The sequence below is a fragment of the Pelobates fuscus genome, chromosome 1 (assembly GCF_036172605.1).
Source record: "Pelobates fuscus isolate aPelFus1 chromosome 1, aPelFus1.pri, whole genome shotgun sequence".
Lineage (NCBI taxonomy): Eukaryota > Metazoa > Chordata > Amphibia > Anura > Pelobatidae > Pelobates > Pelobates fuscus.
This window is the reverse complement of record NC_086317.1, coordinates 432,602,283-432,619,798: the sequence shown is the minus strand read 5'-3', so window position 1 is coordinate 432,619,798 and position 17,516 is coordinate 432,602,283. Positions and strand designations below refer to the sequence as shown.

The following is a 17,516-nucleotide window of genomic DNA, read 5'->3' as shown; positions in this document are numbered from 1 at the left end:
TAGTGCCAATAATGCCAAGACCCCCTCCCAGAGTAAGTAGTCAAACTGTTTAAGAACTGTTTGACAACTTACCTGAGGTCCTCTGGGGAATGGGGCTGTAGTAGGGCAGAGGAGCAGTGGTATGTGTGAGTGGTGCAAAGTGTGAGGGGTGCAGTGTGTGTGTGTGTGTGTGTGTGTGAGGGGGACAGTGTATTAGCAGTGTGTGTGTGTGTGAAGGTTGCAGTGTGTACGTGAGGGCGGCAGTATATGTCAGGGGTGCAGTGTGTGTGTGGGTCAGTATGTGTGTGTGACAGTTACAGTGTGTGTGTGGGGGCAGTGTGTTTATGGGGGGCAGTGTGTGTATGTGGGGCAGTGTGTGTATGTGGGGGCAATGTGTTTATGGGGGGCAGGGGCAATGTGTGTGTATGGGGGGCAGGGGCAATGTGTGTGTATGGGGGGCAGGGGCAATGTGTGTATATGGGGGGCAGGGGCAATGTGTGTGTATATGGGGGGCAGGGGCAATGTGTGTGTGTGTATGGGGGGCAGGGGCAATGTGTGTGTGTGTATGGGGGCAGGGGCAATGTGTGTGTGTATGTGTATGGGGCAGGGGCAATGTGTGTGTGTGTGTATGGGGCAGGGGCAATGTGTGTGTGTATGGGGGGCAGGGGCAATGTGTGTGTGTATGGGGGGCAGGGGCAATGTGTGTATATGGGGGGCAGGGGCAATGTGTGTGTGTATGGGGGGCAGGGGCAATGTGTGTGTATAGGGGGGCAGGGGCAATGTGTGTGTGTATGGGGGGCAGGGGCAATGTGTGTGTGTATGGGGGGCAGGGGCAATGTGTGTGTGTGTATGGGGGGCAGGGGCAATGTGTGTGTGTGTATGGGGCAGGGGCAATGTGTGTGTGTATGGGGGGCAGGGGCAATGTGTGTGTGTATGGGGGGCAGGGGCAATGTGTGTATATGGGGGGCAGGGGCAATGTGTGTGTGTATGGGGGGCAGGGGCAATGTGTGTGTGTATGGGGGGCAGGGGCAATGTGTGTGTGTATGGGGGGCAGGGGCAATGTGTGTGTGTATGGGGGGCAGGGGCAATGTGTGTGTGTGTATGGGGGGCAGGGGCAATGTGTGTGTGTGTGTATGGGGGCAGGGGCAATGTGTGTGTATGGGGGCTGGGGCAATGTGTGTGTATGGGAGCTGGGGCAATGTGTGTGTGTATGGGGGCAGGGGCAATGTGTGTGTGTGTATGGGGGGCAGAGGCAATGTGTGTATGGGGGGCAGAGGCAATGTGTGTGTGTGTGTATGGGGGGCAGGGGCAATGTGTGTGTGTGTGTGTGTGTATGGGGGGCAGGGGCAATGTGTGTGTATGTGTGTGTATGGGGGGCAGGGGCAATGTGTGTGTGTAATGGGGGGCAGGGGCAATGTGTGTGTATATGGGGGCAGGGGCAATGTGTGTGTATATGGGGGGCAGGGGCAATGTGTGTGTATATGGGGGGCAGGGGCAATGTGTGTGTATATGGGGGGCAGGGGCAATGTGTGTGTGTGTGTATGGGGGGCAGGGGCACTGTGTGTGTATGGGGGCAGGGGCAATGTGTGTGTATGGGGGGCAGGGGCAATGTGTGTGTATATCGGGGGCAGGGGCAATGTGTGTGTGTATGGGGGGCAGGGGCAATGTGTGTGTGTATGGGGGGCAGGGACAATGTGTGTGTGTATGGGGGGCAGGGGCAATGTGTGTGTGTGTATGGGGGGCAGGGGTAATGTGTGTATGGGGGGCAGGGGTAATGTGTGTGTGGGGGGCAGGGGCAATGTGTGTGTGGGGGGCAGGGGCAATGTGTGTGTGTATGGGGGCAGGGGCAATGTGTGTGTGTGTATGGGGGGCAGGGGCAATGTGTGTGTGTGTGTGTGTATGGGGGGCAGGGGCAATGTGTGTGTGTGTGTATAGGGGGCAGGGACAATGTGTGTGTGTGTGTGTGTGTATGGGGGGCAGGGGCAATGTGTGTGTGTGTGTGTATGGGGGCAGGGGCAATGTGTGTGTATGTGTGTGTGTGTGTATGGGGGGCAGGGGCAATGTGTGTGTAGAAGAAGGATGGGGGGGGGGGGCTTTTTTTTTTTTTTAATGTGTGTGTGGTTTTTTTTTTTAAACATTTAATTAAAATTAATATATAATTTATGTCCCCCCTCCCTTCTTACCTTTACTGGGAGGAGGGGGGACATCTTTCTTTCCTTGGTGGTCCCAGTGGGGATTCCCTGGTGGTCCCCGTGGTAGGAGTGAACTCTAGCCCGCGCTCCAGGGCTAGAGTTCACTCTCGCAAGATTTGGAGCGTTGCCGTGGTAACTGCGGCAACGCTCCAAATCTCGCGAGAGGAGGACCCGGAGGAGCTGCTGGTAACAGCTCCCGGGTCCTCTCTCCCTCCCCTGCCGGTCGGCTGTCAGTAATGTGCCTGCAGACTGGGGAGGGAGATCACTGATCTCCCTCCCCGGTCTGCAGGCACAATGCAGGGCTGGCACTTGGGCAATGTCAGCCCTGCATTAGCCGGCAGGGGAGAATCTCGGGGGGGGCAATTGCCCCGTTGCCCCCCCCCCTGGATCCGCCACTGGTGCACACACACACCCTTCCCATCTGTCACCAAGGACTGTTTATCGAACCCCCAGTATCAAATTACCGTTATCTTACTCTAAGATGGAATGTCCTTTTAATTTAATGACAGCATTGTTCTACAGAGCTATCATTGCTAAAAAGGACGGTCATTCTTTGCTGGCATAGGGACGTCCTGGACCAGTTGTTTTTATTGTAGCATGGAGCATGGAATTGGTTCTTAAGGGGTTAATCTTATATCTTGATACATTTGAGTATGTAACAAAGTTTTACATTCAAATGCATTTGTCAGCTAGTGTATTCAGACATTACACAATGGGTTACTTCTCGTTAAGTTCCGAAGAAAGAGCGTGACATTAAAAATAAATCAATGATTCATGAAGTGCTTGTAATCATTTTTCCCTTTTTTTGTGCTATGATTATGCATTGCATCCATCTACGTCTTACTGACACTTATACCGTGTGGCCCCTGGCCACCAATCAGCCCTGATATACTCCACAGTAATAATTTTTCCGGTATAATCTTTCATATCAAATTAGGAGAGTGATTTTGTGATGCACTGTAAGTTTAATTGCAGAATAATTACGCTTATTTTGGAGACCCAACTGTCATTGTGAACTCCACAACTGCTCTGTTTGTTAATTATTTAATCTAAAAAAAAAGGAACAGGTCAACAACAGCAATCAAGCGCTTAGCCGCAAAGAGCAAATCTCTCAAAAAGTCTAGACTAGGCTAGACTGAACGTGCATTTACTATAAAAGTTCTCTTGAAATGTGGCACATTGTTCGATTGTTTATGTAAAGAAAAAATAGTCAAGCACTCACTGTTTTAGGTTTCAGGCAGGTTTATTGGAATGACCAGGTGCACAGCAACGTTTCGACCTTTGTCAAGCTTGACAAAGACCTGGGTACAGGTCAAAATGTTGCTGTGCACCTGGATGTTCCAATAAACCTGCATGAAACGTAAAACAGTGAGTGCCTGAGTATTTTTTTCTTTACATTATGTGTATTGTGGGGAGTGCTGACCCTAACCCAGTGAGCACCCTGTTTTTTGGTCGAGTTCAGCCCTTACTCAATCTGGTTGTATTCTTTTTAACCGTAATTGACGAGCAAAATAAGTTCTAAGAATGCTGTTTCTGTAAAGCGTAGGAAATGTAACCCTATCATAGAAGCACTCACTGCTTTGTAACCACAGATTAGTAAAATGTTTGACTATGTCCTGAGTGTAATTTTCAGAAAATTATATGTAACAACTGGATTTGATATAAATTTAACAATATATACCCGGTAGTTATTGAAGCAATATAGCATACTGGAAAAGAACTGGATTCAGTTTTATGTGGTACACTGGGATAAGCGAGGTAACCCCTAGTGAAAACTGACTATAGGCTTGAAATAGTGTACCAGAAGTGGATACTGGGATAAATGGCAAATCCTTTTAGAGAAAACTCTATTTATATAAATATTAAATCACTAAAATTCCTAAATGTAGTGTTACCAATGTATAATTAAAAATGCATCGATAAAAGGAATGCATAAATTCAATTATTCCAGAAGATATATGTAGGTACATATAGGTACGTAGTACTATAGGCTGGAAAAAAAACTTAAGTCCATCAAGTTCATCCTTTCACAGATCTTTGTTTGTGCTATTAATCATTATATATTTTTTTCATTTCTTAAGCCTTTAACCCCTTAAGGACCAAACTTCTGGAATAAAAGGGAATCATGACATGTCACACATGTCATGTGTCCTTAAGGGGTTAAGTGGAGTATCTCTAAACAATTTGGATTATCCTGACTCCAATATTAGCTCAATGGAGAGTGAAGCCTTAAAAAAAAAAAACACAAATGAAAAACAGCGATTTTGACCATTTGCCAGTGATTTAAAACATCTGACCAGATGTAGGTACCTCACAGCTCACACCCTCCAGATTTCTATTCTGTTCCCTCCCACCCCTCAGCATGAGGGACCTGAGAGTTGCAAACATTTGATACTGAGTGTAAGATTGCATGAAGGATTGAACACCCTTCTGCATAGGACATGGGTGTCCAGGGCCTTGATCACAGTCATGGGCCAAGGCATAAGGAGCTCTACATCTACTTCTTGGTCCACACTGCATTACACAAAATTAGAATTATGAAATGAATGGGGAAACTCCAAGGGTTTAGCTTGGTGTAAAAAGGGTACAAGGATTTTTTGTATAGCAAATTGGAGATATTCAAGTGCTGGCTGACCTCAAACAAGGCATGCAGTATAAGTAAGTAGTAGGAGATAACATTTGACTTTCCTAATGTGAATAGCTTTCCTGTGACAGTTACCTCATCCAGTTTGAAACTGACTCAACTCATAATTTAATGGTTAGGACTCATTGGGTTTGAAATAAATATTTTCAGCCTGATGATGAAAACATATATCTACACAATAGTTTATATGATGTAATTGTAAGCTGATGTTGTTTCTTTTAATGTATTGCTGTTTGTTTTCTAGATTTTTACGAGGAAACAAAATCAGCTTGGTGAAAGAAAACATATTTTCTACCTTACGGAGTTTAGCAGAAATGTAAGCAATGGCCTGAAATTGTGCTACATGCCACCTTTTATGTTCTTTTGCTCAATGTATCTGGGAAAGTGCAGCAATTTTATTATTGAACAAAGTGTATGGGCATAATCTCAATGTACTGTTACCAAAAGGCAATTTCTGTTACCAAAAGGCAATTTCAAAAAAGTATGCTGCATATTGGAATGTATAAAATTTATTTTTTTTTAATATCACTTGAGTGGGAGTTCATCTGCTTTTAAATTACTTTAAGATGGGCCTTCATATTTGTTGAGATACTCTAAAGCAAGCTCCTGTTGTCTCACTGCTCAATTATCTGCCGTTTAGAAGTGAAATTACTTTGTTTGTGTTGCCCTAGTCACACCTCCACTGGCTGAGATTCACACAGTCACCATTTACAATTCCTGAAGGAGAGTCTACAGTTTTTAGATTCCTTTATTGCACAGTGTGTTTAATTTAGAAATAATGATGAAGGGTTGAGCTTGGTGTTAAAAGGATACACGGATTTTTAGAATGTTTAATTTAGAATGTCCTTTCTCTTGCTCTGTTAATAACTGGCTTAGAGCCTGCAACAACCTTCTGTGTAATTAAAGTTATTGTAACAGATCATGAGATAAGAACATCTAAAGTATGCACGCTGTGTTGTGAGTTATATTTATAAATTAAAGGGATTCTATAGTGCCAGGAAAATAGACCCATTTTCCTGGCACTGTAGAATCCTGGAGTGCCCCCCTCCTCCCTGCCCCGCATCCGACGTCAGCCGGCAGGGGAGACCTAGATGGTCGCATTAGGATTTCCCCATAGGAAAGCATTATTGAATGCTTTCCTATGGGGATTCCGGCGACGCTGGAGGTCCTCATGCAAAGTCGTCTAAGAAGCCAGAAGTCCCTCTAGTGGCTATCTGGTAGTCAGCTACTAAAGGATGACTTAACCCTTTAAGGACAAATGACATGTGTGACATGTCATGATTCCCTTTTATTCCAGAAGTTTGGTCCTTAAGGGGTTAAAGGACCACTATAGGCACCCAGACCACTTCAGCTCAATGAAGTGGTATGGATGCCATGTCCATCTAGGGTAAACCCCGAAGCTGTAAACATAGCAGCTTCAGAGAAACTGCTATGTTTACATTAGGGTTAATCCAGCCTCTAGTGGCTGTCTCATTGACAGCCACTAGAGGCGCTTCCGCACATCTCACTGTGATTTTCACAGTGAGAAGACACTGCCGTCCATAGGAAAGCATTGAGAAATGCTTTCCTATGGACTGATTGAATGCACGCACATAAACAGAAACACAAGTGATTTAACTCATAAATGGCAGAATATTGAGCAGTGAGACTGCATTATCTATTCTCTAAAATTACTTAATTAGGCTAAAGTTATTTTGGTACTTAGAGTGTCCCTTTAATTGTAATTAATAGGTTTGAAACAATATGGCGTTCTTGAATGAATAGTCACAGTTGTGCTCAAAGGTTTACATACCCTGGCAGAAATTGTGAAATTTTGCCACTGATTTTAAAAATATGACTATTATGATCATGCAAAAAAAAAAAAATTATTAAAGGATAGTGATCATTAGTGATGTCCCTAACTATTCGCTGGCGAATAGTTCCTGGCGAACATAGCATGTTCGCGTTCGCCACCGCGGGCGAACACATGCGATGTTCGGTCCGCCCCTATTCATCATCATTGATGAAACTTTGACCCTGTACCTCACAGTCAGCAGACACATTACAGCCAATCAGCAGCAGACCCTCCCACCTACTGGACAGCATACAATTTAGATTCATTCGGAAGCTGCAATCATTATTTTTTTATTACTAATTTTTTTTTTTTTTCATTCTAAATGCCAAGCATTGGTATATAGGGGAATATTCACTAAATGCCAAACATTGTTATATAGGGGAATATTCACTAAATGCCAAACATTCTTACATAGGGGAATATTCACTAAATGCCAAACATTGTTATATAGGGGAATATTCACTAAATGCCAAACATTGTTATATAGGGGAATATTCACTAAATGCCAAACATTGTTATATAGGGGAATATTCACTAAATGCCAAACATTGTTATATAGGGGAATATTCACTAAATGCCAAACATTGTTATATAGGGGAATATTCACTAAATGCCAAACATTGTTATATAGGGGAATATTCACTAAATGCCAAACATTGTTATATAGGGGAATATTCACTAAATGCCAAACATTGTTATATAGGGGAATATTCACTAAATGCCAAACATTGTTATATAGGGGAATATTCACTAAATGCCAAACATTGTTATATAGGGGAATATTCACTAAATGCCAAACATTGTTATGTAGGGGAATATTCACTAAATGCCAAACAATGTTATATAGGGGTATAAAAATAATGAGGGGGGGTGACCTACTGTCCCCCCCCTGGCCCCCACCCCTGAGCGGTGGGTGTGGGCCCTAAAAAAAACAATAAGGGGGGACCTACTGTCCTCCCCCCGGCCCCCACCCCTGAGTGATGGGTGGGGGCCCAAAAAAAACAAGGGGGGACCTACTGTCCCCCCCCCCCCCGCTCCCACCCCTGAGCGGTGGGTGGCTGCCATAAAAAAAATGAAAGGGGGTGACCTACTGTCCTCCCCCCCGGCCTCCTCCCCTGCACGGTGGGTGGGGGCCATAAATCACAATGGGGGGACCTAATGTCCTCCCCCCTGGCTCCCACCCCTGAGTGGTGGGTGGGGGCCCTAAATACAAATGGGGGGTCCCTAGTCACCCCCTCCCCCCCAAAAAAAATTATCCCCCTACCTACCCCCCCTCACCCTAAAAATAATGAGGGGGGGACCTTTAACTAAGAACCTGTAAAAAAATTAGAAAAAACAACTTACCATTCGATGTTTTCTTTCTTCTAAAATCTTTTTTCAGCCCCAAAAAAGGGCAAATAAAAAACCATAATAACCGACGCAATTAAAAAAAAAAAGCAGGTATTAGGAACAGGTGAGTCAGTCCAAGAGTGCAGGTTCAGGCTACTGGATACCTGGAACAAGCAGATAATACACAGACACATGGAGCCAAGGATAAGGCCACTGGCTGGGATACAGGAGACTCAGGTGCAAACCCAGTCAGGACCAAACCCACAATAAATGTGGAAGGCACGATGACAGTCGTGACAGTAGGGACTTCATTATAGACTGTAATGGGGCAAGTTGGGAACACGTAAGACCGCTGAGAAGCGAATTACAGTAGTCAAGGCAAGAGAGGACAGTGAGATGGACAAGCACCTTTGCCATATCAGGCATTAAAGAGGGTCCGATGCGTGCAATGTTTTTTAAATGGAAGCAGCAGAATTTGGCGATTGATTGGACATGAGGGGTGAAGGAGAGGTCGGAGTCAAAGAGAACACCTAGGCAGCGAGCCTTAGAGGTAGACGTGATGGTAGCGCTGTTGACTTGGAGGGAGACAGACACGGGAGTAGTAACACTACCAAATTACCAATGAGATGTGTTTATTTTATTTTATTGTAGAGATTTATCAAACAATGAGATTACAGAAGTACCACTTTCCAGCTTCAAGGAATTGAAGTATTTGCAGAAACTGTAAGTCCAGATAAACATATTTATTGTTAACATTAATATGTTAAGAGTCATCACACTGCTTTACTCCATTTTTGTATTTTCTATGATAAGATTAGCACGAAAATGTTATTTACCTGAATCAAATATATATCACTGACAATATTAATAAATGCCTACATTTTACATGGTATAATGTTAGCAATGTCTTGAATTAACTTTATTCTCCTTGCTTGTATTATAGCATATAACGCATAGTATTGCTAAAACCACATAGCTAATATCTTCCAGCATTGTGCAACAAGATTAGCCTAATATGTTAATGTGGCCTTATAAATCTTACTCAGCACGCAAGTCAAGTCTATCTATTAATTCATAAGTACACAGTGAGCCTAAAGCAGAAGAGGCAATGATAAATACCTCTATAGTACTTAATTAAACTGTCTGTGGGTTCAGCTATATTCTTTTATGTTGGTGTATCTGTTTTCGAGATATTTTTACTAATGAAGTTTAATTTACCATTTACTCAGTAGCACAACTATATGAACATAGTATGTGTAATGAAACATGTTTTAAATGTTAAATCACTTCATATAGATGACTTATGCTAATGGTGTATTGATTATTATAAAGTGACATTTAACATGTAGTCTGTTATGTAGAGAGAGATAGATAGATAGATAGATAGATAGATTTTTTTTCAAGTTAATTATTTTTTTATTATTATTTTGCCCTCCCTCATTATTAACTATTAGTGTGAGAGAGTAGTTAAAGTTAGACTATTTACCTCTGCTCAATATAGCATGATGTACAATAGTATCCAGTGTTAATCATTGGTGGTTTTCAAATTAAATGCGTACTTTATTGCATTTTTGAGGCTATAGTATATACAGTTCATAGTTTTATCATAATTTTGGGTTTTACTATGATTTATATTGTTTTTTTTGTATTACAGTAATCTTGGTTGTAATCCACTTTCCCTTAACGTTGGCCAGTTTGAAACAATGCAGCATTTGCAATCACTGTAAGTAAAAAAAAAAAAAAAAAAAAAAAAAAAACATGCTAGAATACAACAAAATACCATTAGTGTTACAGGCATGTTGTGATTAAATTAATTTTTAGTTACCCTGTTGAAGATATGTTTTGATTTAAAGTGAACTAAAAAAAAAAAAGAAATGTGCATTTGTTTTTGGAAGAATCTCAAAATGACAGAAAATACCAGTTTTTATTTATTTATTTTTTTTTTTGGTAATTTAGTCAGAATAAGAATGAAAAATCGCTATTCTTCAAATGTCAGAATGACTGAAGACTGAATTTAGACTGGATTTAGTCTGTCTATATAGGTGTTTAATTAAATTGTTCTAAGTGTATTTATTTATTTATTATCTAATTTAACACTATTTCATCATCTTCTAACTTGGTTTACTATCATTATTATAGTCGTACTATTTATTGATGCAGCTGAAGGTTTCATTTTATTTTTTCAACTTCATCTGCTTTTTAAAAAGAGGGTTCTAGCCAACTTGAGTTATGCAACTGGAAGTTCTAATTCACCATAATAATCACTGATGTTTAATTGTTTAATCTCTAATGGTACAATTTAAGAATTATTGCTCTCAAATTACTTATCCCTATAGGTTTGAAACCATCTCTGGCTTCATTGATATGCCTATGCAAAGGAATACGTACCCATAGTTCACATTTCCATTAATAGATTTAAATACATGGGAAATGTATTATCCTTGAAATCTTTCAGTTGTTCTATTGATTTATGAGACATCTCCTAGTTTATGTAAGTTTTATTAGTGAAGGTCTATAAATTCTAGAGGTATTTTACATTAACGTCGTTGCAGTGACATAAACAAATGACCACCACTGCCAGTGCAACCTCTATCCTGGGCTCATGTCCGAAGACTGCTGCTGTGGATCTGCCTTCCAGTCTGCCAGCCTTTCCCTGGACTTACGTCTAATTCTAATTTTCATCTGGCTTAGAGTGTGTGCACATTGCACTTTGAGTACAATTGCATTTATTTCCAAAGACAATGACGTTGACCATAAATCGGTGATTAAATTACAAAAGTTGACACATTTTTGGCCAAAAACAATTGATATATGTCTGAAAGTCAACCCAACTGAAAAAAAAATAATTAACAAGATGAACACAAAGAACCAAAATATTTGTTCATGCACATCACTGAGCCTCTCAAACGTAACTTTTTTTTCTTCTTTTTTTTTCTTCTTTTTTAAATACATTTTTTATTATAATTTTGCAAATTAAACAAGTATTAAAGCAAAATAGTCGTGTCATAAGATAAACACAAAATATAAATATTACATTACATTACAATATACACATAACTACATAAAAAGACATACAACAAAGAAAACAAGGTATCGGGTCGGCCATCGGAATCTAGGAAAAGGACAGAGTCGATATCGCTTCTTTAAAGTATTCATTATAACTAGAGCCATTTTCGGAGTATTATTATCCGTGTTTATCTTACAGAAGCATCAATGCTAGGGTTGTTAAATTACATAAGGCTTGAATAGTTTATTCTTTATAATAATCAAACCATTTTCCCCAATTCTTATTGTAAAAGCTGATGTTATTATCCTTAAAATACACCACCTTTTCCATTAAGCCTTGATATTGAATCTGGGTTTTGATCTCTATTATAGAGGGAGATATATTATGTTTCCATTTTCTAGCAATACATAGTTTAAGAGCCATCAAAATATGTATAATCATATATTGAAAGAATTTATCAATTTTTGAGAAATTTAAATGGAATAAAAAACTTTCTGGAGATAACGTAATATTTACTTTTAAATCTGTAAAGAGTTTAGATATTTCCAATTTAAGAATGTCCAAACCTATACAATCCCACCATCCATGTTTAAATGAACCATATTCACTATTAAAACGCCAGCAGTTATTTGAGGAGTTGGCTTGAAATTTACATATTTTCATAGGGACCATATACCATCTATGGATAAGTTTAAGGTATGTTTCCTGTATGACAAGAAAAAGGAAACTCAAAAGGCTGGAAAGTGGGGGGGGGGGAGGAAAAGACACTCCCGTATCCCACTGCCGAGCCTCCAGAGTATAGAGGTCACCTGGACTGGTTAAAAGGGGGTAACCCTGGAAATTGTAGAAAAAAGGAAGAAAAAAACCCCAAAAATGGATGTCTTATATAAAGACCGCCCAGAGGGTAAATACCCAGTCCAATCTCAACAGTAGTGTAGTTGCCAAAAAATAAAAAAGCCTTTATTGAAATCTATTAAAAACCTGGGTTATCAGTGATGGACAGAATCATATAGGGAGAAATATGTATGGTAGGAACAGGGCTAGTCAAGAGCCTAATAGCCAAAAGGAACCCTCACAAAAAACGGAGAGGGGATAGAAGGCAATATGTACCCCCATACATAACTCAGGTAACAAAGCAGTAGGAGAGAACAGGGAAAGGGAGAAACACACACTCCCAACCAAACAGTAGTGCTATGCTAATACCCTATCTCCTATAAAACACCTTCGTGGGTGTTCTAATCTAAATGCTGTCATAACATCTGAAGCCCCAGGTTACACACACATGCTAGAAAAACATAAATGAAAAGGTGCTCAGAGCAAAGTGCTCAAAGAGTATTAAAAACACAGAAGAACCCGACGTACGTTTCGGCGTGACCACACGCCGTCCTCAGGGGTATCAGCAGTGAGCAGAAACTGTCCGGGCGGTAAATTTATACCTTAAGCTCATAAGCTTTATTGTAATCACCTGTGATTGTGTCTAAGCTGCTCTGGTCCTCCTGCGAATGGGTGTCAGGGTACCTGAAGTCTCTACCTCGGAGGAGGTTAGACTTCCTGACGTCCGTCCTCTCAGCGGGGTTGATTCATCTAATTCTCACAGCTCTCATAGTCATTCCCACGCCGGCCGCGAGAACCCCACTCCCTTTTATGACACGACGCTCAGGAGCCGACGTCATGACGGCAATCACATCCCGACCTGTCAATCTGGTTCGGAACAACGAATCAGGGCTCGGCAAGGGCGGAGCCATGATTTAGAGAACCAGGGTATAAAAGAGGGATGTGGGTAATGGTTCATTGCCCTGTCGTGGTTCTAGCTTGTCTGGTCCCTCAGCGCTCTTATGTTTATCGTTCTATCTGGTTTTGACTCGGCTTGTACTATCGTTCCTGTTTATCTCTCGTGTCCTTTGACCTCGGCTTGTCTCTCGCTTACCTGTCCTCTCGTTCCCTCGACCCCGGCTTGTCTCTGACTATTCTCTGCTTTCTCCTTACATTAGTCCGGCCATTCTAAGGTCCGGTATACGTACTTCTCTCCTGTTCGTACTCTACGTGTTGGATCCCTGTCCCGATCCTGACAATGGGGCTGTGGGGGTGTGGTGTAACACACCATAGTGTCAGCCCACATTTCTATGTCAGAGGTGGCCAGAACAGAAAACTGAACGTAATCAGGTGGAAGGGAATTAACCCTTTGAGTGCCCCGCCCGGAACAGATATAAATGGATACTTACTATGTCTAAAGGGCAGTATCCATAGCTTAACAGTTAACCCTTGGAATGTCCAAATTGTGTCATATAGGTCAAGTATGTGGATTGATTCATATGGCTGTATTGTGTAGCTTTAGTACAATTAAAGAAACAACTTATAACCGTTGTGAACCAGTAAGGGATAAGTACAATGGCTATATGGGCAATCATACACAGAAGCCAACAATTATTTTATTGCCACTGTAAATAGTAACCCATTAGTTATGCAAACACAAAACAGACCCCTAAACTCTTAGACCTATAATACAAGTAAAGTGAATGGACATATGAACACCAAATATTAATAGAAATAAGTAAAGAATATATACATATATACAGGCATAACTTAAGATACCATTTATTATCAGAATTATTGCAGTACTTTAAATAAACGGGGAATATGAAAACCCTTCATTTAACCCCAGGGGAGATAGCGTTTTGAGATGGTAAATCCAAAACGCCTCTCTTTGTCTTAGTTGTAGGTCCCAGTTTCCTTTCCTAGGAGGCTATGGTACATGTTCAAGACCCATGAACCGGATGCCTGCCGAGGAGTGATTGTGATGTAGATGTAAATGCCTTGAGACGGGTGTTTCTTAGACACAATCACAGGTGATTACAATAAAGCTTATGAGCTTAAGGTATCATTTTACCGCCCGGACAGCTTCTGCTAACTGCTGATACCCCTGAGGACGGCGTGTGGTCACGCCGGAACGTACGTCGGGTTCTTCTGTGTTTTTAATACTCTTTGAGCACTTTGCTCTGAGCACCTTTTCATTTATGTTTTTCTAGTATGTGTGTGTAACCTGGGGCTTCAGATGTTATGACAGCATTTAGATTAGAACACCCACGAAGGTGTTTTATAGGAGATAGGGTATTAGCATAGCACTACTGTTTGGTTGGGAGTGTGTGTTTCTCCCTTTCCCTGTTCTCTCCTACTGCTTTGTTACCTGAGTTATGTATGGGGGTACATATTGCCTTCTATCCCCTCTCCGTTTTTTGTGAGGGTTCCTTTTGGCTATTAGGCTCTTGACTAGCCCTGTTCCTACCATACATATTTCTCCCTATATTATTCTGTCCATCACTGATAACCCAGGTTTTTAATAGATTTCAATAAAGGCTTTTTTATTTTTTGGCAACTACACTACTGTTGAGATTGGACTGGGTATTTACCCTCTGGACGGTCTTTATATAAGACATCCCTTTTTGGTTTTTTTTTCTTCCATGTTTCCTGTATGTTTATACAATGGACCGATTTTCTTAAAGCTTCAAATGCTTTTAGCCAATCTTGGGATGAAAAAGATTTATTTAGGTCGGGTTCCCACCTAGAGATTGTATTATATTTTACCTCTTGATTTAATACCTCCAAAGATCTTCTAACTGCTGAAGATGTATTTTTAACCTCTCCAAAAAGGATCTTGTCAAAAGGCGAATCTTTAATTATAGTTGCCTTATAAAGAAAGTTTTTTATTCTTAGATAGGTAGAATATTCTTTATTCACAAGTCCAATTTTTTCTTTAATACTTGGAAAGCTACAAATTCCAGAAAAATCGTATAGGTCATGAATTTTTACCCCAACTCTAAGTAACCAACCAGATAAGTTAAGGTCTTGAATGAAGAATGTTATAATCTCCAGAGGGACATTTGAGGAAATTTGGTTTGGAGCAAAAAAACAATTTCTTTATTGGTAATATAGATTGGAAAGTATGGGAGATAATTAAGTTGTCAATAGGTAGGTTTTTAAAAAGTCTTTTATCAATCCAAAAAAGATCGAAAGGGTCAAAGGTATTACAAAGGCTCTTTTCATATATATACCAAGCTTTCTGATTTGAGTTATTATTTCCCCATTCTAAATAGTGTGAAAACATATCTGTGTCATGGATATAAAATGTTTTCGGAAATGATAAACCTCCTTCTGCTAATCTAGCTGACATAACTTTAAGAGCAATCCTTGGTTTTTTATTGCCCCAAACATAAGATACAAATAGACCATGAAACAATTGAAGTATTTTCCTTGGGACTCTAAGTGGGATGGTGCAAAGTAGATATTCTAATTTTGGAAGTAAATATGCCCTGATAATATTTATTCTTCCAAGCCAAGATATTTGTAATTTAGACCATTTTAGAATTGTGTTTCTAAATTCTCTAAGAAGTATGGTATAATTATCAGTGGTCCATTCTTCAATATTAAAGTTTATATTTATTCCCAGATAACGTAAGGAATTGGAACATTTAAATTTACAGTTATTATTCAGGTTATTTATTAATGCGCTTGGTAGATTATCATGCAGAGCTTGAGTTTTTTGCATATTGATCTTATAGTTAGAAAATCTACTGTATTCTTCTGTACCGCGAAGTGTAAATGGTATAGAAGATTCTGCGTTTGTTAATGTCAAAATTATATCATCAGCGAACATTGTTATTTTTTGTTCCTGAGTTCCTAAGTTCACCCCGGTTATGTTATGCTGCTGCCTTATATATGCTACATAGTTACATAGTTACATAGTTACATAGTTACATAGCTGAAAAGAGACTTGCGTCCATCAAGTTCAGCCTTCCTCACATATGTTTTTTGCTGTTGATCCAAAAGAAGGCAAAAAAAACCAGTTTGAAGCACTTCCAATTTTGCAACAAGCTAGGAAAAAAATTCCTTCTTGACCCCAGAATGGCAGTCAGATTTATCCTTGGATCAAGCAGTTATTACCCTACATTTAAAGATTATATCCTTGAATATTCTGTTTTTGCAAGTATGCATCTAGTAGCTTTTTGAACATCTGTATGGACTCTGATAAAACCACTTCTTCAGGCAGAGAATTCCACATCCTGATTGTTCTTACAGTAGTCTAAACGCATGCCAATGGTTCAATATAAAGAATATAAAGAAGGGGGGCCAATAGGCATCCCTAACGGGCTCCGTTTTTAATAGAAATTTCAAGCAGAATCTAAACCATTACCATAGATTTTTGCTATCGGAGAAGAATATAAAGACATTGTTAGATCCTTAAAAGATCCCCCAATCCCAAATGCGGAAAGTGTAGCTGATAAAAATTTCCAATTTACTCTGTCAAATGTCTTTTCGGCATCGACTGCTATAAAAACTGTAGAAAGAGCTGGCCGCGGGTCTCGCGAGATTTACACTGGGAAGCTGGAGGAGCTGCACGGAGGTGAGTAAACGCTTGCTGCCCGCCCCCCCAGGACCGCCGGGCTTGTAATGAGCCCGGCGGTCGGTATTATCGGAGCACCCACTCGAATATTTATTCGAGTATAACAAGCACCCTAATTTTAGATTAAAAATCGGTATAAAATTTTAATCGAAAATTAGGGGTGCGCGTTATACACGTGTGCGCGTTATACTCGAATAAATACGTAGATATTTATATGAAATTATCTGGGACAATCTATCTGCTAGGATTTTTGAAAATATTTTTATATCAAGATTGATGAGGGAAATTGGACGTTAATTGGATACGTAGTGTGGATCTTTCCCGGGTTTTGGAATTGGGGAAATTGTGGCTTCCAGCATTCTAGAGGAAACACTATTGGAGGTTGTTATATCTGAAAAGGTTTTTAATAATAAAGGGGTTACTATTGACTCGAAGGTTTTTTAAAAGTAAGCAGAAAATCCATCGGGACCATGTGCTTTCCCATTACTAAGCTTTGCAATTGTTTTCTTTATTTCCTCTGCTTTAATAGGTTTATTCAAAGTTAGTAATTTATCAGAGTTTAATTTTCGAAGATTAAGCTTTGTGAGAAAGTCTTTTAAATCGTTCTCAGAGAAGGTATTTTCTTTTAAGTTATATAATGAGGCATAGTATCTAGCAAAGGCCTTTCTTATATTATGCCGAGATAAGCATATTTTATCTCTGTCTATAATTTTTTTTATTGTGAATTTTCTCTGATCTGATTTAAGTTTATATGACATAGATTTCCCTACTTTATTATTACTACTGTACCATCTTTGGTTCAGGGATATAATTGAATTTTTAATTTTATTTTCCAAGATTACTCTTATTTGACCTTGGAGGGTGCTGATTTGTGAAGCTAAAAGGGAATTTAGATTTAATTTATTGCTATGCTTAAGTTTAGACGGTTGTATATAAAAGTATGCTAAATTCGCACCTCTAGTTTCTCTAGTTCTAGCACCTAGCTTAATTAAGTTACCCCTCATAACACATTTAAAAGTTACCCATAGAGTTTCTTTAGAAACTTGTCCATTATCATTAATTTTTATAAATTCTTTTGACATATTTTTTTTTTCAGATGTTATAATTGATTTGTTTAAGCGCCACTGGGGTCT

The 17,516-nt window shown here is 40.1% G+C and overlaps 1 protein-coding gene across 1 annotated transcript in view; it reads left to right on the top strand.

The window, feature by feature from the left end:
- Positions 1 to 17,516, top strand: part of RXFP2 (relaxin family peptide receptor 2) — a 318,798-nt gene that overhangs the window by 280,761 nt on the left and 20,521 nt on the right. Inside the window, exons 11-13 of the mRNA XM_063444871.1 lie at positions 5,060 to 5,131; positions 8,630 to 8,701; positions 9,633 to 9,701. Of these exons, the coding sequence (XP_063300941.1) occupies positions 5,060 to 5,131; positions 8,630 to 8,701; positions 9,633 to 9,701 (213 nt within the window). The remainder of the gene's footprint in view (positions 1 to 5,059; positions 5,132 to 8,629; positions 8,702 to 9,632; positions 9,702 to 17,516) is intronic.